The sequence below is a fragment of the Tenrec ecaudatus genome, chromosome X (genome assembly GCF_050624435.1).
Source record: "Tenrec ecaudatus isolate mTenEca1 chromosome X, mTenEca1.hap1, whole genome shotgun sequence".
Classification (NCBI taxonomy): domain Eukaryota; kingdom Metazoa; phylum Chordata; class Mammalia; order Afrosoricida; family Tenrecidae; genus Tenrec; species Tenrec ecaudatus.
The window spans coordinates 113,430,808-113,457,548 of record NC_134548.1 but is presented as its reverse complement, the minus strand read 5'-3'; the positions used below and the strand labels follow the sequence as shown (position 1 = coordinate 113,457,548).

Sequence of the window (26,741 nt, the reverse complement as noted above, 5' to 3'; positions counted from 1 at the left end):
AGAATATGGAGAAACAATGGCTTCATACATACATTTTTTGCTTAATACATTTTTCTACAGCCCAGGTAACTGTCAAGTAAGCATTGGACTGCTAATCACAAGGTGCTTGGTTCAAACTCAACAATGATTTAATGGGAGAAAGGTGAAGCTTTCTGTTACTGTAGAAATTTAGAGAAACCCTATATAGGGTCATTATGAGTTGGAATCTAAAATTATTGTGGGAATATTTTGGATATTTTAAATATATATGTATATGTAAATATATATATGTAAAAATGAATTTAAAGATCATGGATTTATTTTACTGACATTTTAAACCAACTCATACTAACAACTCAAGATTAATATTTTGGTAATTCTAATAATACAAAATACTGCCTCTTATTCATTTCAGGCTCCTACTATCTCAAGCAATTCTCATGACATAAAATAATAATTAGACATTAGCCAAGAGAAATTATTTGGTGCACTGAAATCTTGTAAAGGTAGAACACAATCTGTAACAAGATTTTATTAGGGCACCATAGGAGACAGCATCAAAAAGTTGGTGAGAAAATTTCCATTTTTCTTAAATCTTTCCATGAAACTTTTGAAGTTCTCATGTATGAGGGTGCAAATAGCTAAAACCTTTCACTTAGAAGGCAAAAAGTCTATAAGCCTACCATGGCCCTTATTGCTCTTGAATTGGAAATAGAAATAATTATTTTACCAGCAAGATTCAAGCTGAACATAGGTACATGGAGTTGGACAACTACTTCTGATTATCATCCAATCATTACTAATTTGTATCATTTAACTGAGAACCAACAAAGAAATGACATTGCCAGAGTTTCATTTTAGCATACATACAAAAAGGTTGTATATTACTCGGAACATGGTCAAAACTACATATGGGGAAATAGTAAGGTATCTTGACCTCCTCCTTGAAAACCAGATAGGTTATCTGTTGCCGTTTAAAGAAGCATCTCAAAAATGTAGGGGCTTAAAACAATGTTAACTTATTGATTGCCATGGGGGTCTGTGGGTTGGTTGGATAGTTAGGATAGTTTTGCCATCACAGTAGGATGGCTAATGTGGAGTATTTAAGATCACCTCAATGACTGATCTGGATATGGTTCTGGCTCATTTATTCTCCACGTGGTTTCTCATTCTCCTAGAAAGGTTTGCGTACATGGTGGCCACGGAGAGAAGGGTGAAATCAGAAGTGACCGACCTCTTGAGAATGGAATTGTTAATTTCCAACTCACAAAATAATTCCCACCACATTATAGAAATCAAAGTGGGACCAGACTTTAACCCAGTGCTGCAAGGTGTGAATGCAACATACCGGCGTGGAGTAGGGAACCAGTGGAGAGGTCTGGGAGGCTGGCCCCAGCACCAAAAATTGGATTCCTGCCCCTTCCCCAAGAAGAATTTCTTTCAAGGGACGACATTGATTCTGCTGCTCCGGGAGATGGACATATCTGATTGGAGCATACGGGAGGAGATGAAGGGGCAGGAGGAGACAGTGGAACACAGCCTGGCCCACCAGGCTGTGAGGATGATGTTCCTGAGTAGAGCAGTCAGTCCACAGAGAGAACAACATGGCTGGCCCCACTATGAGACATGATGCCCCTCAGTGACCAAGGGCGATACAGGGGACTGCACCGGAGACACGGTGTGGGAGTTGCGCCTGACCTGATCCCACCACACTGAGGCGAGACACTGGGGGGGGGGGGTGTGTGCAGCGGAACAGCAAGGGAATGGAGTGGCAAGGTCCCCAGGGAGTGCTGAAGGTGGACTTTGGGGCCAGGGCATGGTGCCCCAACAGACTGGACTGGAAAACACTAAGGGTCAACAAGCGATCCTTGAACTAACTACAAGCTTTTCTTTCTTGATGTGTTTTGTTTTGTTCTTTGTCAGTGGTTCGTTGTTGTTGTTTTGTTGTCTGGTTGTATACTGTTGCTTTGTTTTCCTCTGTCTTGTTTTCGTGCATATTATTGTCTCCACAGGTCTGTCTAAATAAGACAGGCTGGATGAACTATCTGGAGGAAAAACAGTGGGACCGACAGTTCCGGGGGGACTTGGGATTGGGGGAGGTGGGGGGTGGGAAGGAAGTGGTGTTAGCAAACACAGGGACAAGGGAACAACATGGGACCCAAAATGGTAGTGAGAGGGGAGTGGCAGGACTGGTAGGGAATGATCAAGGGTAAGGTTACGTAAAGAAGAGATATAGCTGTAACCCAGGTGGGGACGGAGCATGGTAGTAGGGCAGGAGGAAAGTCAAGGGAGATGGAAGAAAGAGCTAGGAGTCAAAGGGCATTTATAGGGGTATAGACAAAGACATGTACATGCAAATATATATATGAGGATGAGGAAATAGATCTATGTGTCTATATTTATAGGTTTAGTATTAAGGTGGCGGAAGGACCTTGGGCCTCTGCTCAAGCACTTCCTCAATGCATGAATACTTTCTTTTATTAAATTGGCACTATATGATGCTCACCCTCCCGACACAACTGCTGAAGCCAAAGCGGGTGAACAAGTAAATGTGGTGAAGAAAGCTGATGGTGCCTGGCTGTCAAAAGAGATAGCGTCTGGGTTCTTAAAGGCTTGAAGATAAACAAGCGGCCATCTAGCTCAGAAACAACAAAGCCCACATGGAAGAACACACCAGTCTGTGTGATCACGTGGTCCAGAAGGGATCAGTTATCAGGCATCAAAGAACAAAAAATCATATCATTGGCTGCACACCTCCATGATACGATCGCCGAAGACAAACGGGTGCATAACTAAATGTGGCGAAGAAAGCTGATGGTGCCCGACTATCAAAAGAGATAACATCTGGGGTCTTAAAGGCTTGAAGGTGAACAAGCGGCCATCTAGCTCAGAAGCAATAAAGCCCACATGGAAGAAGCACACCATCCTGTGCGATCACCAGGTATCAAAGGGACCAGGTATAAGGCATCATGCAAATATATATATACCATAGTAAATGAAGGGGGAAGTGCTGAGTGGAGACCCAAAGCCCATTTGTTGGCCACTGGAGAGCCCCTCACAGAGTGGTTTAGGAGAGGAGATGGGTCAGTCAGGGTGTGATGTAGTACCAATGAAGAACACAGCTTCCCCCCAGATCCTGGATGCTTCCTCCCCCCAACTACCATGATCCGAATTCTACCTTGCAGGACTGGATAGGGCAGAGGTTCTATACTGGTGCATATGGGAGCTGGAGGCACAGGGAATCCAGGGTGGATGATGCCTTCAGGACCAAGGGTGTGAGGGGTGATACTGGGAGAGTAGAGGGTGAGTGGGTTGGAAAGGGGGAACCGATTACAAGGATCCACATGTGACCGACCTCCTCCCTGGGAGACGGACGGCAGAGAAGGCGGGAAGGGAGACTCCGGATAGGGCAAGATATGACAAAATAACAATCTCTAAATTATCAAGGGCACATGAGGGAGGGGGGAGCGGGGAGGGAGGGGAAAAAAAGAGGACCTGATGCAAAGGGCTTAAGTGGAGAGCAAATGCTTTGAAAATGATTGGGGCAAAGAATGTACGGATGTGCTTTATACAATTGATGTATGTAAATGTATGGATTGTGATAAGAGTTGTATGAGCCCCTAATAAAATGTTAAAAAAGAAATCAAAGCCCTGACCAAAATCAAAGAATCAGGAAAAAGTCCTTACATTTTGATAGGGAAAGGCAAAATAATTGTGCTTCTAGCTGCCATGGAAGTGGCATAGAGTTCATTTGCACTCATAATGATATTTCTAGTACAGTGTAGCACTGACCTTCTGAGTCTCCAGGGCTGTAAATCTGTACAAGAGCACACAGTTTTTCCTTTCTTCCAGGGAGTGCCTGGTAGGGTCTAGGTTCACTGAGAGATGAGAACTGTATGGTCTATTACAAAGGGAGGCAAGTTTTTGAGACAGAATAGTCAATTCTGTTTCTTACAATTTAAAAATGCATAAATACATTTTATAAATAAAAATAACCATCATCTGCATAATGTCCTTTAAGATTTTTCAATTCTACTTTATAGCCGCATATACATAATGAAAAAGCTGCATGTGGCTCCCAAGCCACAGTTTGCTGACCCTTGGTCTATTAAAACAGCATTTTTTTTTACTTCAACAACTACAGTATGTTTCATCCAGCTTTATTTTCTTCTCATGAAAATGTAATCATGGCGTAACTTAAATTTATACATAATTTTAATGGATTAAGATAAAGGAAATTAGAAACAGAAGAACACAACAGAAAAGATAAATATTTTAAAATATATTTTAAAATGTCTTAAAAGAGAACACACACCATTAAAGAATGTGTTATAAATAACTGTATCTACAAATAAAAATAGACGCGTATTCCTTTGCAGTTTTAGAAAATAGTCTTAAATGTATTTGAATTGATTCTCACAATTGTGTGAAGGTTTGATAAGAGGAACTATTAGTCCCGTCTGAAAGATTATATTCAAATATGTACTAAAAAACAACACTGGTGAACAATGAAGACATAGCATTCAAGTTTCCTAAGTTTCATGATTATTTAATTATATTTTAATAGTATAATAATATAATATTATCTCCATATAATGGAAAATAATTTAAAACAGGTATCATCTACATACTCTAAATCATCATAGTATTTAGAATATTGTTTTCCCTTTTCTTATAATTTTATTATTTTATTAATAGGTTTTGTTTAATATTCATAATGGAAAAAGAAAGTGTCATTGTTTGATTTATTATTAAATGTATTCATTGTGGTCCATTCCATGTGTGGTAGTAAATATTTAATAATAACTATATTATTGAGTACTAAATGGCTATAGACAAAGCCAAACCAAGTATTATAATCCATCTAAAATCTATGTCATCCATGTTATTGTTTGAATATTATAGTTATAGATTAGAAAAGATTTGATCCTTACCTAAGTGCCAAGTAAAACAAAAATAAAAGCCGTAAAATGAGTTCATTTTTTTCCAAAAAATTTTAAAATATAAGATAATGCATTATAGTTCTTTAAATGTAGTGTTATGTACGTTAATATGTAATCACTATTTTCTCTAGTAAAATTATAATACTCTGTTTTATCACTGGCCATAAAAATTACTTCAGGAAAAATGTGTTGTAGTATATAAAATTATAATATACTTAATGAAAAGTGTCTAATAAATTCCATTAAGTGCTTCTTTAATTTTAAACCTTCCTTTTCAGATCATTGATTTTAAGATAATTATCTAAAATGAAAATATACTGAACTACTTAAGAGTGAGGAAAATTTGTAGTTCTCTTTAGATTGTAAAATTTATTGAATTATAACTGATACAAAGTACTGTCTCTGCTCTTATTTAACAGTTCATTAAACAAAATGGCTTCTACACAATCAGAATAAATATTAACATATAACAAACCAAACATACTAATATAAAGGGTTCTATGAAAATGTGAAGTATGGCCTCAGGATTCCACGTGTGGGTGTGAAGTGCCCTGAGGTGTCTGTGTAAACCTGAAGCTTCTTTCACCTTTCATAAAATTCAACTGGGTTCTGTAAGGTAAAATTGGGATCATGATAGTGGGGGGAGGAAGCATTTAAGAATTAGAAGGAAAGTTGTATGTTTCATTGTTGCTGCCCTGTACCCTGACTGGCTGGTCTCCTCCCTGTGACCCCTCAGTACAGATGGGCTTTGGGTCTCCACTCTGCACTCACCCTCATTTACAGTGATATGATTTTTTTGTCCTTTGATGCCTGATACCTAATCCCTGTGACACTTCATGGTCACATGGGCTGGTGTGCTTCTTCTGTGTGGGCTTTGTTGCTTCTGAGCTAGATGGCCACTTGTTTACCTTCAAGGCTTTCAGACCCCAGATGCTATGGGACTGGGAGGGAAGGTAGGGTAGAAAGGTGGAACGGATTACAAGAATCTACATATAGCTTCTCTACATATAGCTTCCTCCCTGGGGGATGGACAACAGGAAAGTGGGTGAAGGGAGATGTTGGACTGTGTAAGATATGACAAAATAATTATAATAATTTATTAATTATCAAGGGTTCATGAGGGAGGAGCGAGGGGAGAGAGGGGGGGAAATAAGCTGATATCAAGGGCTCAAGTGGAAAGCAGATGTTTTCTGAATGATGATGGCAACAAATGTACAAATGTGCTTGCCACAATGGATGTGTAGTACAAGCCCCCAATAAAATGATTAAAAAATAAAATAGTGGAGAAAAAAATAATGTTTTAAATCTTAAGACTTAAAAAAACCTCAGATCACAAAATAAATAAATAAAATAAAATGAGAAGTATGGTCCTAGAGTTGCTATATTCACAAACTTGCTATTAAAACTGCAGAGAAATATTTTAATTTTTGTATGGGAATTTTTCAAGAAATTGACATGCATTATTTCTCTTATGAAAATCCCACTTTTCCCAATGCTAGTGCTTAGTAGTAATTAAGCAACATATTACCACCATCATGCAATCCTCATAAGGCTATTAGTAAATGGAAATCTGTTTATCAACATACATTTTGTCCTTAAAGATTAATAAAGTCTCTGATTTGAGTAAGTATCTGAATAGTAAATCATGGAGGAACATTAATAGATGCAGCATAAAATTAAATAAGAATACAGTAAGCACAAAGAGAGGGTTACATTACCTTAACTTGGTTATAAAAAATCGCAGATCTTTATGCATTGAATAATGTAGTGTTATAATATATACAACTAAGTATTGTAGAAAATTATAATCAGAAGACTCAAATTTTTTTTAAAAAGGAAGAAATGGAACTTAACAAAATTGAAAAGGAATATCAGGATTTTTTAAATCAAATCATTTTATTGGGTACTCATACATCTCTTATCACGATCTATACCTCCATCCATTGTGTCAAGCACATTTGTACATATGTTGCCATCATCATTTTCAAAGCATTTTCTTTCTACTTGAGCCCTTGATATCAACTCCTCCTTTTTCCCTCCCTCCCTCTTGAACCCTTGATGAGTTATAAATTATTATTATTTTCATATTTTACTCCATCTGCTGTCTTCCTTTACCCACTTTTCTGTTGTTCATCACCTGGAGGGGGCGGCGTTATATGTCGATCATTGTGATTGGTTCCCCCTTTCTCTCCCCACCGTCCCCTTCCCCTTCCCCTCTTAGTATCTCTATTCTCATTATTGGTCCTGAGTGGTTTCTGTGCCCTGGATTCCTGTGTTACAAGCTCTTATCTCTAGCAGTGCACATGTTCTGGTCTAGTCAGATTTGTAAGGTGGAATTGAGGTCATGCTTGTTGTGGGGAGAAAGCATTGAAGAACTAGAGGAAAGTTGTATGTTTAATCGGTGCTATACTGCACCCTGAATAGCTCGTCTCCTCCTTGTGACCCTTCTGTAAGCGAATGTCCAATTGTTTGCAGATGGGCTTTGGGTCTTCACTCCATGCACACACACACCCCCATTCACATTGATATAATTTCTTGTTCTGGGTCTTTGATGCCTGATACTTGATTTATGGACACCTCCAGATCACACGTGGGTGCTATTGCTATTCATGCTACATGGCCACTTATTTATCTTCAAGCCTTTAAGAACTCAGAAGATCTATCTCTTGATAGCCGGCCATCATCATCTTTCTTCAACACATTTGCTATACACCCATTTTGTCTCCAGCGATCATGTCAGTAAGGTGAGCATCACATATTGCTGGATTATTAGAATAATGTGTTCTTTCGATGAGAGAGTACTTGAGTCGAGGTATAATGTCCATCTGCTACCTTAATATTTAACATATACATTTAAGTGCATAGATTTATTTCCCTATCGTTATATATAAGTATATTTTCATATGTACATGTATGTACTTAGACCTCTAACACTGTGTTTTGCCTCCTACTTCTTTCCTCTATTTTCTTTTACTTATCTCTTGTCCCTCTATTATTTTTGTCCTTCATTCTGTTTTTAGTAATTCCTCGCAGTTACAGTGCCCTTGATTAAGCTCCACTAGGCATCCTATGCCCTTCTCTCCATTGATGTTAGTTCACTTGTTGTTCCCTTGTCCCTCGGTTGGTTGACACCCCCTTCCCTTTCTCCCTTCTCCTAATCTCCCATGTCCCCTGAAACTGTCAGTCCTGTTGTTTTTTCCTCCCAAATGTGTATCCCGTCTATCTTTTCCAGATACACATGCAGACACAATAATAAGCGCACAATCAAGGCAAAGCCGAACAAAACCACAAAGGAAGACAAAAAAGACAAAGAAAAGCAATAACAAAATAACAAAAAGAAATCCAATGACACAAAAGGAAAAGCCTAAAAATAGTTCCAGGTCTGTTTATTGACCTTTAAGAGTATTTTCCAGTCGAGTCTGAAGGAGTCCCTTGCCCTGGCCCCAAAGTCTATTATTGGTATTCCCCTGGGGACTTCATTGCCTTGCTCCCCTTGCTGCACTGTTGCATGCCCTTAGTGTTTCACCCCAGTGTGATGGGGTCAGATTGTGCACAATTCCCACGTTATGTCTCCAGTGTGGTCCCCCATAGTGCAATGGTTCAGTGAGGGATGTGGTGTCTCATGGTAGGGCCATCCCTATGGTCCTCTCTGCATTGTCTCCTCTGAGCAGGAATATCATCCTTGGGGCTTTGTGAGCCAGGATGTGTACCACTCACTCTCCTTCTCTCTTCATTTGCTCCTGTGTGCTCTGATCAGAAGTGCCCCTCTCCCCAAGCTATATCTTCAGTGCTGTCTTCTGTAGTGCATTCTTCTGATGTCCAGAGTGGTGGTGGGGATGTGGGTTTTCCATAGTTGGGATTGGGGTTGGCATCGCAGAATATCAAGATTTAATTAATAAAATTAAGTAATATAAATATGCTGTGTATGTATACACACAAAATACTTGTCTGACAAATAGTATATGCAATATTCATTCAGATGTTCATAAGGTCAGTATTGATTCTAGTAATAACAGCATGTCTTCTGTCAAACTAAGCCTTCTACAAATAATACCTGTAAACTCTGGAGGAAAAATAGAGAACAACTTACAGTTTGGTAAGGGTACTAAATTGTTATCAAATGTAGTCATAAATAACAGAAGGGCCAACCAATGAATGACGGGCCTTATACTGAGTATGATTACATTTTTTAAGTTGAATTTTTTAGTTCCTATTGCACAGGGAAGCTAAAACTCAAGTAAAAGTCATAATTTTTTGTCTTGTAAAACAAATGATAGAATTTAGGGTTCCTTAAATGGATGGAAAGTGAAAGGAAGAATCCCAGGTAAAATATGGACACAAGAGGAGAAGCCCTAAATATTGCCTATAATTGCCACTTAAACCTTTGTTTTGGTTGACCTCCATTGTGGATATGAATAGGAATGATTTCTAAGTCAAATCTGGACAACAGAAAATACTGAACAAAAATTACAGTCCTTTTCAAATGTATGAATTCACTTTGAGTTCAGTTAACTGCAAAATAAACAAAAACCTAATATACTTCAAAACAAAGTCCCCAGATCTCATAATAAATTGGCTAAAATACCCAGTAATCACTCAAAAATTACTAAACATGCAAATAAGCAGAAGAATATGAACATGAAACAAGGTCAATCCAAATTAGAATGCTTGCTGCACACCAGCAAAACAAAATATTGAATAAGTTATTTCTCTAAATATGGCACTGTTCTAGGAAACATAAAAATGTCTAACATCAGAGAAACTAGATGTAAGAATCACAATGTCTTTAAGGCATCTATTTCAAATTTGTGAGGAACACAAAGATAATTATAATCTCTACAAATATAAATATGTCATAAGGAATGAAAATAATGGCACTAAAAAACAAGGCCAACAATATCTTGAGAAAAACATTAGCACACAGCAGTTAATCAACACATTCTTGAAAAAAGTATGGTGAGAAAAATTACAACTTATTTTGGACTGAATAATAATAAAATGTTTACTTCAAAAGTTTAGGGAGACATAAAACAATGGTTTTTGAATAACAAAAATTAAAGCAAACAACTTGGAAAGAGAATTTACCAAGCCAAATGTTAATTATTTAAAAGTATTAATACATTTATAAAAATCTTACTAAGAATGATAAAGAAAAAGAAACTATAACTTATTGGTGTCAGCAATCAAAGAGCAATCATTGCATATCTATACTGACTTTGCAGTAAGTCAACTTTAGTAGGCTTAACTAATTCTCAAAATTCTCTTTTTAGTATGTGTCCTTTTAGGACATGGCATTAAATATTCTTTAATAAGAATTTCAGAGATAAAGGAAAATGGTTTCCATTTTGTAGTATAAACACACCTTCTCCCAGTCATCTAATGAAGTATATAGATGTATGTAGGGAATATTTTAAAAGTAACTAAAGTTTTTAAATTGTTGACTATAAATATTATCCCATGTAGTCCAGATTAAATCAACTGCAAAATTTAAGAGAGAATATAGCTTTTCCCAAGAAGAGAGAAAAGTTGATATGGCTTGTGAAAAATAGTTTCAGCCCATGCCTCTGTGGTTGTAGCTTGTTAATAATTTTTCTCTTTTGACTACTTGTCAAACAGATTTCAGGCTTGCTTAGCTATATCAAAGGGCAATAATGTATTTAAAACGTTTTTTTCCCCAAGAAAATATAGATACTAAAGATGGTGGAGTAGTATAATTGAAATAATAAAATAAATGAACAAAGAATTTTATACCCAGTAGAAATATCCCTCATAAATTATTATGAAATTAATTCAAACTAAGATTAAGGGAAATTAAAAGAATTATTTTCCAAAAGATTTTCTGAGAATAAATGTAAAGTTCTGCATGCTGTTTAAAAAAAATGCCAGAAGAAATTTAAAGGGTTTCAGAGATACAGAAACAACACAAATGTTAACTATAGAGGTAAAATATTTTACACTGTGATTTCCTCTTAACACCCCTATGAAAATAGTCTCAAATGTATTTGAATTGATAACGGCATACATTTAAGATATATATGACTATGAAAGCAAAATGTAAACATTTCATGTTTTTAATAAATGCAATAAGAAAAAGATAAATAAGGAAGGATAAGCTGCCCTATATGCATGTAAGGCTTCCTATAAGGTTTCAAAATATAAATCTTAAATAAACTATGAAATGTGAGTATGAACATTGCATATTTCATTGTAGCAAAACTGCATATATCTCATAGGAAAACACATAAACCCACAATTACACTTGAGACTTCAATTCTACTTTCTATAATCTAAGAGAATAAGTAGAGAGAAAATGAGTAAAACAATTAAAATCAAAACCTGAAAACCACTCTCAACTTTCTTGACCGGACATTTAGCAAACACACTAATGCAGATACAAAAGAATATACTTCTTCACATACACATAGACTAATTAGCCAGATGAAGCACAAACTAGGGTGCAAAATGAATTCAACAAATTTAAATAGAATTAATGCAGGGTACTTTTTCTAATCATTATAAAATTAATCTAAAAATCAAGCGCATAGCATTAACTAGAAATCTCCAAATATTGGAAAAAGAACAACCAACTTCTAAATAACCAATGGGTGGGGAAATATATTTAAGAAAAAATAGAAAATATTTTGAGCTGAATATATATATTTTTTGAAGTTTCATTTAATAAAGTTCAAGTACTTCTAAAAGGAATTTAAAAATATTAAGTGCTGATGTTAGAAAAGAGGAAAGGTCTAACTTCAATTAGTTATGCTTCTAACTTAAGAAAATAAACAACCAAGAATATTTAACTGAAAATAAGAAAAAGAAAAGAACCATAAAATGAATTCAATTTAAAATCAACAAAAATATAAGAATATTGAATGACATTGTTCCCTTTTGAATATAAGTGCTTATGAGCCATCCAGAAGAAAGGTGGGATAGAGAGAAGAAAGGTTGAAGTGAGGAGTAAAACTATATCTTATCAAGCATTTGTAATTATTTTTTGTGGAATGAGTCTATTTTTTCATGTAGGTAAAAAAAGATAAAGCAAACAAACCTAACTCACTGTCAAGGCAATTCTGACTCCTAGTGATCCTGCAGGACAGAGCAGAAGTACCTCCATAGGGTTTCAAGACTGGAAATTCTTAAGGGGGTACAAATCTTCATATTTCTCTCTGAGGGCAGCTGGTGGATTTGAACTCTTGACCTTATGTTTAGCAGCCAAACGCATAGCCCACTGTCATCAGGACTGCAATATATAGCACACTGGATTATAAATAGTATGAATTTAACATCTGCGATGGTCATTAATGAAATGGTAAAAAAACAAAGAGTATTGCATTCATTCGCTGGTCATATTTTCAACACAATATAGTATTAGTCATTTTGTATATTTTACAAACTTTGTTTTCATCACTTTTTGAGTAACAGATTATCTAGTCATGTGTGTGTATGTGTGTGTGTGTGTGTGTGTATAAATGAACAACCCCTCTAAGCATCATCCTACCCTTCCTGATGTCTTCCATGTTTGAGTTCCCATTGATTTCACAAGGGAATCCCACACAGAACAAATGAGACATGCACACATTGCCAGAGAACTTACTAGGATATTAATATATGTGAGTTCCAGTAAATTAAACTAAATGAAGAGTTGTCAAATAAGGTTTCATGTCTATAGATTTCATATAAACCATTGAGATGAACTGCCAGCTATCACCTATACATTCACCATCAAATTGTTTCCAGTTGAAGGGGGAGGGGCGCAGGGAATTGGACAGTTTTGGAGTTGTAATTCTCATTTTACTTCTACTATGTTCTCAGGCACTGAATATCTGTTATTTTGTTGTTGTGTGTGAGACAGGGTTCTCTAGAGAAACAACATCAGGACACATGAATTGATAGATAGATAGATAGATAGATAGATAGATAGATAGATAGATAGATAGATAGATAGATAGATCGATAGAGCATGAAGGAATATAACAGCTAATTAGTTGACACAGCAATATAGAGGGCTCAGTTGAATTCACTTCCATGAAACAGTTAATATACTGGAAGTCCTTCAATTCAAGAGGGCTGCTGGGAAGGAGTGTTCCTTAGAGCAATGCAGGCAGTACGGCCACAGGCAGCAAACAGCAAGGTGGGTCACCAACAGTCAGCCAGATGACAGGATCTGACAGTCCCAGCTCAATCAATGTATACACCAGCAGTATGGCGAAGCAAATCTCGAAGGAACCTCAAGCTCTAGCAATGTGATCCATGGATTGGGTGTCCCATGGGTAGTGTAGCTCGCAAGTTAAGGCAGAGAACTTATTAAAGCAGCCACACACTGGTCCAATTACCAGAAAACGAGAGAGAGAGAGACAGGCGGGGCTTGTGGAGCCATTTATTTCTTTTTCCTCCAATCAAACTGCCACCTTATTAATTCCGCATATTTTAATTGGCCAGGTTGGCCCAATAAACATACCTATCACATTGTGTATGTCTATTTTATACACCAATTCACTCAGAATTAAAGTCATGGGCTGTTAATTTGTTAAGATAGGATGATTTGATGTTAGGGTCTCGTCCAGCAAGACCCTCACACGGTGACCCGGAGGGGCAACGAACCTGGATGGGAAAAAGAAAGAGAGACATGGGGCAAGACAAGTGCTGATCAAGCCCGTTTATTTTGCCAAAACTCTGGGTATATATTCACAACAGAGAAGGAAGTGGGAGGCACATATTCCAATGAAGCACACTGTGTAACAACCGCACACTGTACAACAACCGATCAGCCACATGTTCCCAAAAAGGTACAAAGGGTGAGCAACAATACTCAAAGACGTCGTGGTGACGTACCGGGTGAACTTATCATGATGTTCCTAATATGGTATACCTGCAGTTCAATGGGTGCTCAATACTTTGACTAATGGCAACAAGGTCAGTTATCGGAACTGCCCATGCTACAGTAGCTTGGAATGTGGGGGCGAAGTTGGGCAGGAAATAAAGCCTTGCTGTTAGAAAGCGGCCAAGTTTCTAGTACATGTCTGAGGCCAGGATCTTAATGGTTATCGGCTCCCAACAATTTGAAATAGTAAATAAGCAACAACAACAGTTTAGTACTTTTTTCCTGTTTAATTATTAATGGTTATTTTTGGATTTATAGTCATTTTATTTTTCCTGGTTCTTAAAGTTTTCAAACAATGATAATTTTTCTATGAGCTGAAATATATTGGACTTTTACTATGTCCTTTAAGAAAAATAAATGGCAAAAGACACTCACTGAAATGAGTTTGTTTACTTTTTTCTGCCCGTGAAAGTATTGTTACTCTAGATTTAATCCTCAGCTTATCTTTTTCTTTCCCACTCTGGTATTATTTTTTACAATTCAGTGCAAGGATGTGGTGTGTTTCCTCTTCTCACTTCAATCTGTTCAAGTTTTGCTATGTTGGATATCATATTGGAGAAACCAGCTTAATTTGTGTGCCATGTGATTTATATTCTTATAAATCATGAAATAAAGCAATAGACTGTTCTTTGAATTCAGGATAAATGATGAACCAACATTAGATTAGGCAAGGCAGGTAGTTACAGCAAGTTAAAAAGCATTACCACCCTTTTAGTCTGAGCCTTCTCCCTGTTTTGCTTGTCTTTTGAGACTATAATCTGGAGATAATTTAAAGAGTTTAGATTTATATTTCAATTTAAAATACAATATTTTAAGTAGGATGAAAGTAAAGACACAGAAGTGAGAATATAATGTCTGTATCTGAGACTTCCTGTTAGATGACCCTTAGTTCATGTAGTAACGTTCTTACCAACCCTATTGTACAATACATATATCTCAGAGACTCCTTTGGGTTCAGTGTGAGTGCCAAGCAACATTTTAAAAATTGTCATCTGCATATACCAGCCAAAGATTACAGCCATAAAAACTCTCTAGAACTCAGTTCCTCTTTTTGACACATGGGAATCAACTCAATTGCTTAGTATCATTATTACCCCAGGTTCACCGTTTCAAAACTAACCATCAGGGGTTAAGTAAGTTGAGCGAATACACCCATGTCACTCAGACCTGACAGTAATTTATCTGAAAATAACATACTCCTCAATTCAGAGGGAATATATAACAAGTTGAAATTGAGTTCTAAGGATATTTCTCAATATATTCTGCAATCAATCTATGAACATTTGTGTTTTCCATGGCATTCTTCAATTCTCATGCCAATCTGTTAACTCAAAGGAAATATATATGTACATAAAATTATGCATGTGTGTATATATCTAATTCCAAAGTGAAGTTTGAGTAAAATATCTCCTCAAATCATTGGAGGCAGTGTAATGTATTGTCTGTAGCATGTGACTCTTAGTACCAGATTAAATGAGCTCAAATTGTGTCTTTACATGACCTCAGCAACAACTCCAGTCACTGCTATGAAAACATTCTGCCTCATAGTGACCCTCTAGGTTAAGCTAATTAACCTCACCTCTGATATTCAATCTCTCCTCTATAATATAAGATGATTCTGTTCAGTAACATGGGATGAATGGTAGCTATAACATTGTAAAACAAATAAGACAGAAATGGAAGTGATGGGAAAAAAGATAGTAAAATAAAGCCTGCAATAAAATCCGTGTACAAAATACCATGCATTCCTGTATGAACGCCAGAGATGGGCCGCACATTTGTCTCTGAGTTGTCTCATGTCTAAGAATTATAGGTTATGTTTGTCTAAGAAAAGAAATAAAACAAATATTTGCAATATCCAATAGCTCCATAATATAATGGAAAAGTACAGTATTTCCTGAAACTGAGAAGCTAAAAACCCAAGATAAATTTCCCAAGTGGGTACACATAAGGGGAACATTGTTTGATATAGTGGTTTGTATCTTCCATAATATGCCTGTGAGAATAGCTTTATGGAGGACAATCAGAACCAATTCCAGTGGGCAAAAAAATAATCATACCTCAGCTATCTTGCTCTTTAACCACTTCTGACACTTGTATCACATGACTCTCTTTGTGGCTGGCTGTCCATAGTGTCTGCAGGGCTATATCAAACCTAGTAGTTTAAGGTGATGCTGTCTTGTGTCCATTAATGTGCTAGGAGAGCTCTCAGAACTCACAGAAGGCATTATATGTAACAACTACCAGGTAAACAAAACACTGCCATCAAGTTGATACTGACTGATGGCAACCCTATAGAACAGGATAGAAGTAGACCTGTGAGCTTCTAAGACTGTAACTCTTAACAAGGAAACTCTGTCTTTCTTCCATGAAGTGGCTGGTGGATTCAAAGTGCTGACTTTGCAGTTAACAACTCAATGTGTAACAACTACTCCTTGCCAGTTATACAAGGTGCACTCAGAGTGCAAACAAAAGAGCCATTATCTTCTAGCTTCGTTTTTCCAAGCACAAAAAGTTGAAGCCCCCCAATTAAGAAACATATAAATCTGGATCATCATAAAGAACAGATTCATAAGCAAGGTCTGGGCAGATTTCCAGTGCATAGTCTCCATGTCTTATGGAAAGCACACAACTTCCCTTCATTCAGGAAATTTCTCTCTGAGCCTGATAGTTCTGGGCTTCTATTGGTCAGTCCTGCAGGATAAGATAAATCATATCTCTTGAGGCTAATTAATATTGGTTTCCCTACTTGACCTTTTTAGTTTTAGCCAGTTCCCATTCACCATTGAATTTTGGTGCTGGAGAAGAATATTGAAAGTACTATAAACTGCTCAAAGAATATAAACTGATATGTATTGGAGGAAGTAAGATCAGTGCTCCTTAGGGGCAAGGACAGCAAGACTTTGTCTTACATACCTTGGACATATTGTCAGGAGAGACTAAATACTGGGGAAGGACATTGTATTTGGTAACGTTGAGGGGCAGCTGAAAAGAGGAAGGCCCTCAACATGATGGATTGACACAATGGGTATATCAATGGACTCAGGCATCAGAACAATTGTAAGGATGGCACAGAACTGTGGGTGTTTCATTCTGGTGTATTTAGTTTCACTCTGTAGGAACTGACTCAATGGCACCTGTGGTAGTTATATAATCTGTTGTCAATTTGAGAGGATTAAGAGTGAAGGGTTGGAGTTTGTCCTGTCAATCAGGTCGCAGTTTGACGACCTCACTTAGAGGCAATAAAGAAATAAATAGCTTGCTGGAGGCAGGACACAGGCTCACTCCCTGGGAGACATTGCAGCTGACAAAACACATGGAAATACCTAGTGCCCTGAACTGCCCGTGCTGAGGTGCTTACAATGCCACCAAATCCGCAAGACTTCCCACCCACTGGCCTGTGATCTTCCTGCATTCAGCGTCATTGCATGTGTTTCATGAATCTGAAGAGGACTTTATAGATTGGTATCAGACACATGGGCTAATATCAGATTTAGGAACTTGCTTTGAACTGGTATGGGATGTTTTCTCAATATTCAATTTCCCTTGTATATAAACCTCTTTCTAATACACATAAGTGTCTATAAATTTGTTTTTCTAGTCTGCCCAACCTAGCACAGCACATAACAACAGCAACATTTACCAGCACAATTCCTCAAGTGTCACCTGGAAGTCTCAGACAATGGCATACCAGTTAACTTGAGGGTTATTACTCTGGAGGCAAGGACAGAGACCATTATCATTAGAGTAAAGCTAAGTCACTTGCCCTAGTGCCCCATGATAAATATAAGTGTGTATAATATTGCCTTTACTTGGCCTGTCTAACTAAATGTCAAGTGAGTGAATTACAAGATAATTTCACTATAATCTGGATTAATTCAAACACAATCTGATTATCAAATAGTCATAAACTATATCACAAGATAACTAAATTAAATGTCCAGATGCTTTTCCTTGGTACACAGAGTCCCTTTATTTTCTTTTCTGTTTTAATATATTAAACCAATGCACATGATCTCTAGATTTTTAAAGTCTCTTTCATTTTGTTGTCTTATACTGGGCTGCATAATGTATACATGTGAGGTTCTTGGCATTCCAGGTATTTGAGATGTCATCTCTTTAAGAAAATAACTGTAGAGGAGGAAGTAGCACCTTTGGGAGGGACTTCTCAGAGACAAGTACACAAAGGGGACATGGAGACAGATATCCTATACTTCCGGATACGAAAATTCTCAGCATAAAGATAAGTAGACAGAAGTTTGTTTAATTGAAAGATCAGCAATGCGTGCCCTTATCACGATACTGGAAGTCTTACCTAAAGCTTTCAGAGATCAAAAAGAAGAGCTTTTTCTTACCGGACCCGCCACTCCCCTGCTACAGACCTACCGCCCAATTGCTCCCTCCCCCGCCCTTTCAGGGAGCTAAACCACGCCCCACTGAGCAGGCGCCTCGGTGCTTCAGTGTGTGGTATCAAGCGGAAGTGCAGATGCGGAACAGGTTGGGAAAGGCCAGAAGGGAATCCCAGCAGCCTTTGCGAAGCCGCTCTCTATCTGAGGCGACTAACGGCTGCGTCAGCACCACCGTTCTGGTCAGTGTCACCTTCGGTGGCCCAGTGTGTCTCCTCAGTCTTCGCACCTTGAAAAAGTGGCAGCATTGTCTGTGCTGGAGGGAATTGGCAAAAGTGTGGGTGACAGAGCGCGTTTGTACGAGGCCTGGGGTCCAGGGCGCTCTCGCTGCTCCCGGAAGTGAGCCTTCAGACTGCGACAGCTTTCCTACTGTACACCATCCCAGGGGGTGCCCGCGCTGCCCGGCCACAACCGCCGACTCCAGGACTTGGTGAGTCTTTGTGCTTGTCTAGCCCTCTGACTGCGTTACCACCCGTCCTCCAGTGTCAGAAAGCTCGTCTTGTTTGTAGCAACTGCCGCCCAAAGCTCACCTGTTGTCCAAATTGCAGGAGGATCCATTCGCAACGTGGCTATGGAGAACATGACCGATTCAGCACTCTTCCCTTGTCAATATGCCGCTTCCGGATGTGAAAAAACTCTGCCGCATGGGGAAAAAGCAACCCACGAAGTGCGCTGTGAGTTCGGGCCTTATTCCTGTCCGCTTCCTGGTGTTTGCTGTAAATGGAAAGGCCCTGTGGATGCTGTTGTGCCCCATCTGATGCGTCATCGAACACCCATTACAATGGTAGAGGGACCAAATGCAGTTTTACATGCTACGGACATTGATCTTCCTGGTACTGTGGACTGGGTGATGATACAGTCGTGTTTTGGCTTTCAGTTCATGATAGTAATGGAGAAACAAGTAGGATTGTATGGCCACGAGCCCATCTTCGCACTTGTACAGTTGATAGGAACACGGGAACAAGCTGAAAATTTTGCTTGTCAACTCGAGCTAAGTAGTCCTGGGCGGCGTTTGACTTGGACATCCCATCCTAGATCTATTCGCGAGGGAGTTAGAACAGCCATTTTGAATCATGACTGCCTAGGTTTTGACATCACAGTTGCACAGTGTTTTGCAGAAAATGACACCTTAAGCATGAATGTAACTATTTCCAGGTGTTCAAACGGTAATGAAACCTGATCTGGCCAGTGTTTAAAACCATTGCATTCAGTTTTCACAGAGAATTAATGTACCCAGTAGCCAGCTAGTCTGAATTGTTTTAGTAGGTGGAAGCTAGATATATGAAGGTAAATAAAATGAAGTCTGTTAATACATGAAGCAATAGCATCTATCAATGCCTATATAATGTAACTATGTCAACATAAAATACTTACAAAACTATATATATATATTCCCAAGTCAGGCATAATTTGTATTAAAAGTTGATTCTATAGGGTGCATTGTAAAATAATTCTGAATTTTTGCTTATTGTAGATTGATTAGTACCATTTAGAAACTGAAAATAAAGTTTTTGTTTGATGTGTGCATCTGCATGCAGGTTATACGGTTATGGGTTTTCTCCTCTGCGTTTAACTGACAAGCCATGTGAAGTGCTTTGGAGCACTTTGTAAGTCACTACAGAGGTCTGCTGTGTGTATTTGGGGGGCAGGGTTGGTTGTTAATATTTATTAATTTTACTTTCTCATTTAATAAAGACATTTGATTTTTTGTAATTCAGGCATTTTATTGGCAACAGTTTTATTCGCCCTTCATCCAAAAATGTGATAATTCAATCATATCAAGAAGTGTTGTACAATCTTGACCACAATCAATTTTATAACATTTTCTGCTTTCTTGAAGTCATTGTTATTGATATAATTATATTTTAATTGAGACAGAATATAAACAAAAAGCATTCTCCAATTCAACAAATTCTACATGGATAATTCAGTGTCATTAATTATGCTTTAAATGTTGTGCAACCATTATTGATATCCTTTTTGAAATGATTCCACCAACACTAACATAAACTCAATGCCCCCTAAACAAAACTTCTAATTTTATTCATAGCAGCTATTCCACAACTTCAGTTATTTTTTAAAGTAGATTTCTTGATATAATGTTCACATATCCTATATTTCCATAGTTAGCTTTTTACAAGAGTTGTGTATATATCATCACAATCAGTTCTAGTGTCCCTCCTTTATCCTAAATTCATTTTTTGCCCTTCAATTCCCATCACCCTGCCCACCCCTTATCTCCAATAAAACCTTCCATCAGTTATTTTCTCTATGCTTCATCAAATGGAAAACCTAACAGAAACAATACACAACCACAACAAAATGAAACCACAAGAAGAAAATAATAATGATATAAAGATGAAAATAACAATAAATAGTAAGAAAGAAAAGACCACCAATAATTTTTTCAAAAGTCAGAGAAGAAATTTCTGTGGTGGACCCAGTGAGAAATGTGTGGATCCTTGTAATCAGTTCCCCCTTTTGAACCCACTCACCCTCTACTCTCCCAGTATCGCCCCTCACACCCCTGGTCCTGAAGGTATCATCCACCCTGGATTCCCTGTGCTTCCAGCTCCTATCTGCACCAGTGTACAATCTCTGCTCTATCCAGACTTGCAAGGTAGAATTCGGATCATGGTAGGGGGGGGGGGGCGAGGAAGCATTTAGGAACTGGAGGAAGGCTGTATTCTTCATTGGTGCTATGTCGCACCCTGACTGTCTCATCTCCTCCTCTAGACCCCTCTGTGAGGGGATCACCAGCTGCTGACAAATGGGCGTTGGGTCTCCACTCTGCACGTCCGCCTTCATTCACTATGGTAAGATGTTTTTTTTGATGATGCCTTATATCTGATCCCTTTGACACCTCATGATCGCACAGGCTGCTGTGCTTCTTCCATGTGGGCTTTGTTGCTTCTGAGCTAGATGGCCGCTTGTTCACCTTCAAGCCTTTAAGACCTCAGACACTATCTCTTTTGACAGCCGGGCACCATCAGCTTTCTTTGCCACATTTGCTTATGTACCCGTTTGTCCTCAGCGATCTTATCATGGAGACATGTGACCTCCTCCCTGGGGGATGGACAACAGAAAAGGGGGTGAAGGGAGATGCTGGCCGGATAGGGCAAGATATGACAAAATAATAATTTATAAATTATCAAGGACTCATGAGGGAGGGAGGGGAAAAAAGAGGGCTTGATGCAAAAGGCTTAAGTGGAGAGCAAATGATTTGAAAATGACTAGGGCAAAGAATGTACAGATGTGCTTTATACAATTAATGTGTGTATATGTATGGATTGTGATAAGAGTTGTATGAGTCCCTAATAAAATGTTAAAAAAAAAAAGAAATATATGAGCTCAGAGTAAATTCATATTGGGTCAATATGGATGACATCCCTCCAATTATCATATCATACCATGTTTGGATCTATTATAATCAAGATAACAACCATCTCTGTATGAGAGTAAAGTTATTTGAGTCCCTGGTCTATGGCCATAGGGGATCTGCCAGAGGTTTCATCTGACTAGAAATATATTGAAAGTGTCGACCAGGGTTTGGCTCCACTTAGCCTCCCTACAATTTTTGTTCAGCATTACTTCCCTATATGAGATGGTTCATCCCCATTTACCCACTATCCCCACCAACAGAAATATAAGGGCCTCCTCTGAAATGGGGATGCTCCCCTCTCCTGGTCTTGACATGATTTTCCAGTAAGTTTCTCCTTTCATTCCTATGGAGGACTGTGTGTCAATGTACAGCAGGGGTGCTCACAATTTTTCAGTATGGGAGCTACTTATAAAATGATCAAGTCAAAATGACCTACCAACTATAAAAATACAAAACATTTTTATTTGTTTATTACATTTATTCATAAATGTAATTGAGAATTCCTTTTATGTACAATGCATGTTTATATACCTTGCATAACCTCATGAGTCCATATTGCACAACACAACACAGTTAACTATGTACCTTTTTTGTCATTATCTGAGTTTACTCTGATGACTTGCACTGAATGGAATGAGCCGGGGATGCATAGTCCAGAGAGGAGCTGATGACAGACAGCCTCAAGCACACTTCCAAATGATTATCAGTCATGGTGGAAGGGTACTTAGACTTAATACTTAGACCTAATGATCTTTATATGGGAAAAGGCTGACTCGCATCAATAAGTAGAGCCAATTAATGCAGTCAAGGAGGTACCACATTTTCTCATGTTTAGGTACTTTCCCTCTGCGAGTAAGTTCCAGAACTGTTCATGCGCTATGAACTTCAGCTGAATGTCGGCTTATAGTGTCAAAATCTCCCACTCTGTATGAAAGTGATACGTTTCTGTCTTCCTACTTGGTCCAGCTCCCCCACTCATTTTAATACCCTTTCTTACATTTACAAGAAAAAAAATCAAGATCTGAAAATTGGCGATAACTTAGCTTGTCAGTTTTGCTGCACTTAGCGCAGTTGTTTGCACATGCATTTGACACCTAAGATTGCATCTGCACTGTATATCAATTAAGTGACAGAATAGATGTTAGGCTTACATCTAGTTTTTAATGTCATGTACACTACATTTGCGATCGATGTATTGAGCACCCCTCTTGTATAGTAGTATTAGGTGGATGCTCTTCTCCATGTCCCCCCTTTTGACGGTGTGACACCAGCTGAGATAGTTTATTGTGCCAGCCTGGCCAATAAACAGGTGGGATTAATTGAAGGGCGGAGAGATAAATGGTTCGGTGAGCCTCGCCTTTCTTGTCTCTCGCTCTTTGATCATTGGACCAGTGTGCGGCTGCCTTGCTTGTTCTGTGCCCCAATTTACAGGCTACACTACCTGTGGGACACCTAGCCTGTGGACTATGTTGCTGTAAGTTGAGGTTCCTTTAAGACCACACGATTGGAATTTACATCTCTTGAGCTGGGGACTGACTATTGCTGACCTGGTTGACAGTTGGTGACCTGCCTTGCAGTTAGCTGCCTGTGCTGGGATAGCCTAGCTCTCTGTACAGAGGACTACCTGGCGGCCCTCAAGACTTGAGGGACTGCCAGTGTCTCACAACTCTCTCTTAGGAGTGAGTTGCACAGAGCCATTTGTACTGCTTTATAATTTAAATGTTCATTTCTTGTATTATATATCTATCTGTATATAATTTTACAGTTCATTTCTTGTGTTCTATCTATCTATATATCTATAAAATTAATAGCAATCTTGATCTAAAGAAGTATCTATGAGAGGTGATGTAGGGTTTGTCTGGTAGGTAAACATTTTCCCATTTTGTTTGGGAATTGGTCTCTAAATTGGTGTTTCTCCTTATAGTAGTGGACTTTTAAAATAGTTGTCGTTTTGTGATTGACGAACTTCCCTCAGCATAGTGGTATCCACATTCTTCCAGGTAATGCAGTGTTTCATGCTTTCTTCACTGTTTTCCTAAAGATTTAGTCATGGAAGCTGAATGATGCAATTCTACTTGCTCTACAGGAATCTTTTGAGTGAGAATTGATCCCATGGCAGTATATGTGGTTCTTATGGGGGTCATGTTAGGTAGAAACAAGATTCTAACATGCAGAAGGGAGCTTATTTTGCATAAAGATTGAACAGAGTGACAGACCTTATACCTATACCTGGTGGGAACAGGTACGGGGGGTGCTTAATAGTGAAAATGCAGTCATTGTTGTGTGATCATTTCTGATGACTACATCAAGATTTTTCCTAATCAATCGCAATCTCTAAAAGGTAATAGAACTTGCCAGAGTATGAGAATTAAATTCTAATTCCAGATGTCATATCATTAAAATAGTTAAACAAAATGTTGAAAACAAATGATAAATCTATAAACTAAAATTTTCATATCTAGAGTAACCTACAGTTAAAAATTTCTGATAAACTCAGTTGAGAATTTTTCATTTGAGTTTGTATTATGCTCACTATATGAGTTAGCCTCCCCTAAAAAATATTGATCAGGTATGATTAACAGTCACACCACAATACAAAGAGAAAAATAAAGAATCCAAAAATTTAGAAACAAATTTTGGTTATCAGGATTTATCTTTAATATCAATAGCAGTTAACGTCCCCCCCACATTTTTGATTTTTATATTACATATACAGTGAATTATCTAACTGTCCATATTATCTTTCTGAAACAGAGGGTGTGTGGTGCGAAGTGGAAATTTGCAGTCCATGAGACTCTCTCACAAGCACATTTCCCATAAGTCCTTACTACCCTGATGGAAGTTTCTGAGGATCCCATGCAAGCAGAACTGTTTTAAAAAATCTTGATGTGTATCCATGAAGCAAGAAACACAGAGTCAAGCCTTGCTGGCTGGTAAGTTTGCGTCCCCTTAGGAGCTTCTACATAAAATTCTCCTATAATGCCCTATGTCTTCCTTCCAAAAGGAAATCTTTCTCTTGGTAAGGCAAGAACCTAATTCTGGTAATAATAGCATGGTCAAAGCACAAAAATCACAAGGCACAATTAACTATCATTCCATTTATCAAGCGTTCCCTAGCAAAGCACCTCTGAGCTTATTTAAAAGTAAAACAAAGTGAATTTTTGTCACAAATGACAATTTAGGCAGGGCTTGCTGAGAACCCCTCACTCGGTTGGCTGTCAGCTGGGATAGCTCCAAAACAGTGGCTCACCATTACCTGTCTCATATTTTCTGTATCTACATATAGAGTGGAACATATTGCTGAGGTCGTTTTTGAAACTATAGTCTACCGTCGTTATAATGGCAATGTGGTTAATTGACTGATCCCAATGTTCTCTGCTTAAAACTTGTGAATGAGAGAAATGAAATGCTTTAAGGTCACAGTTTTCTAGTTTCTGATGACAGCAATAACTACAAAATCCTTAAGCACATATTCATTAGCATACTAGAAGTGGAGGTCATATCTATGGGTCTCACCTCTCCATTTCTGTCTGAAATCTTCAGGAAATGCTCCTAAATATTCCACTGTTAAATTAGATGTTCCCATTTAGCAACTCACAGGTCTTCTGCTTAAATGTCTATCGTTTGAAATCAATACCATTACAAATTCTGAACTTAACAGTTTTCAACAGTAAAACCAAAATTTCAAAAAAAAATATGAAAAGGGAGCGGGCCCGGGAGTTTCAAAGTATCTTAAGAGACAAATCAAATGTTATCAAAAGTGAACCTGATTTAGATCATCATTCAGGCAAATAAAATATTTTAAAAGAGGAAAAAGAAAGAAAAGATAATTGGGAAATGATAACTCTAACTCAGTTTGTGATCATACTAAATTATGATTTTGAACTTTGTGATTATGATAGCGTCTATTTAAATATGACACTTTATATTTAGGTACATCAGGTTAAAAAGAAAAGATATTCCGTGTCAGGTTCCAGCTCACATGTGCAAACAAAACATATTTAAACAAGTGTCTTCAATCAGAGGATGTTTTCTGTAGTCATTCAATTGTCTTTTCCTCAGTAGGGTATCTTTACAAAAGGTGCAATCAAAGCAGTGGTTATAAGGGGATCCTAGTCACTTAATCAATACAGAGAGATCAGCTTAAAAAGTTTGAGTGAATGTGTTTGTGGATTCCAAAGGGTAATATTAATAATATTTTCAAAGGAAAAAAGACAATCAAGAAGTACTATTATGAAGAACTTTTAGGAAAATTGAAAACTGCATTGGTGAGAAAAAAAGACTAGGAAAGTTGTAATGAGCATTTATTTTTGAATCACACAATATACCTGCTTGGTAGTAGAGACTAACTTTACCCCACCCACCCTACAGCCCCAATCTTTCCACTTCAAATGTCTTTGTCTTCCTCAAAGTCTTAGACTCTATAAATGGCAGTCAATTTATTTGAATACCTTGAAGATTCCAAAACTGCTGTTTCAATGCTGTTTAAATGAAGAAGTGAAAATGCTTCTGGATGTGTTAGAGAGGTATGGAAACTCCACTTTCAGAAGTGTGTAGACCTCACTCACTGTAACCAAGTAAATTCTCACTCACAGCAACCCTACAGGGTAGGAGAGCTGTACCTGTGTGTTTCTGAGACTCTAGCTCTTTATGGGAGTAGAAGCCTCATCATTCCTCCACAGAATGACTGGTGGTTTTGAACTGCTGACCTCTCTGTTAGCAGTTTAATATGTAATCACTGCGCTACCAGGGCTCCTTTGCATAGTTCTATGGCAGGATATGTTAATATTTTGCTTAATAAACGTTTCTTTGAATTTGTAGACTTACCTTAATAAACAATAAAATATTTTCTGAAGTTGTCTGAATTTTTCTTTAAATCATCCAAGAGACAGAGTGTGCGGTGATATAAATTTTAATAAATGTTGAATATGGATTAAGTGTATAAAAGAGAAACACTGCTATTCTTTTTTGAAATGAGCATTTTTTTTAAAGTTCTGAGTCCAAACTAGAATTTCTCCCAGAATTTCTGGTCTTGATTTGCCAAGTGTCTTTTGCTTATCATTCTTATTGCTACAACCTTTCTGCTCTCTGATTTTACAATGAAAGAAAGACAGGAGAGGCTTTGCAATATTCTCACAGGCTCTATT

The 26,741-nt window shown here is 37.9% G+C and overlaps 1 protein-coding gene across 1 annotated transcript; it reads left to right on the top strand.

Annotated features, from left to right (window-relative positions):
- Positions 1-18,497: 18,497 nt before the first annotated feature.
- On the top strand, positions 18,498-19,926 carry LOC142433660 (E3 ubiquitin-protein ligase SIAH1A-like; the record flags this gene model as incomplete). Its single annotated transcript, XM_075538438.1, has 2 exons — positions 18,498-18,642; positions 18,761-19,926. Coding segments are annotated over 2 exons (777 nt in total), but the record flags the coding sequence as incomplete, so codon positions are not given.
- Between the last annotated feature and the right edge of the window lie 6,815 nt (positions 19,927-26,741).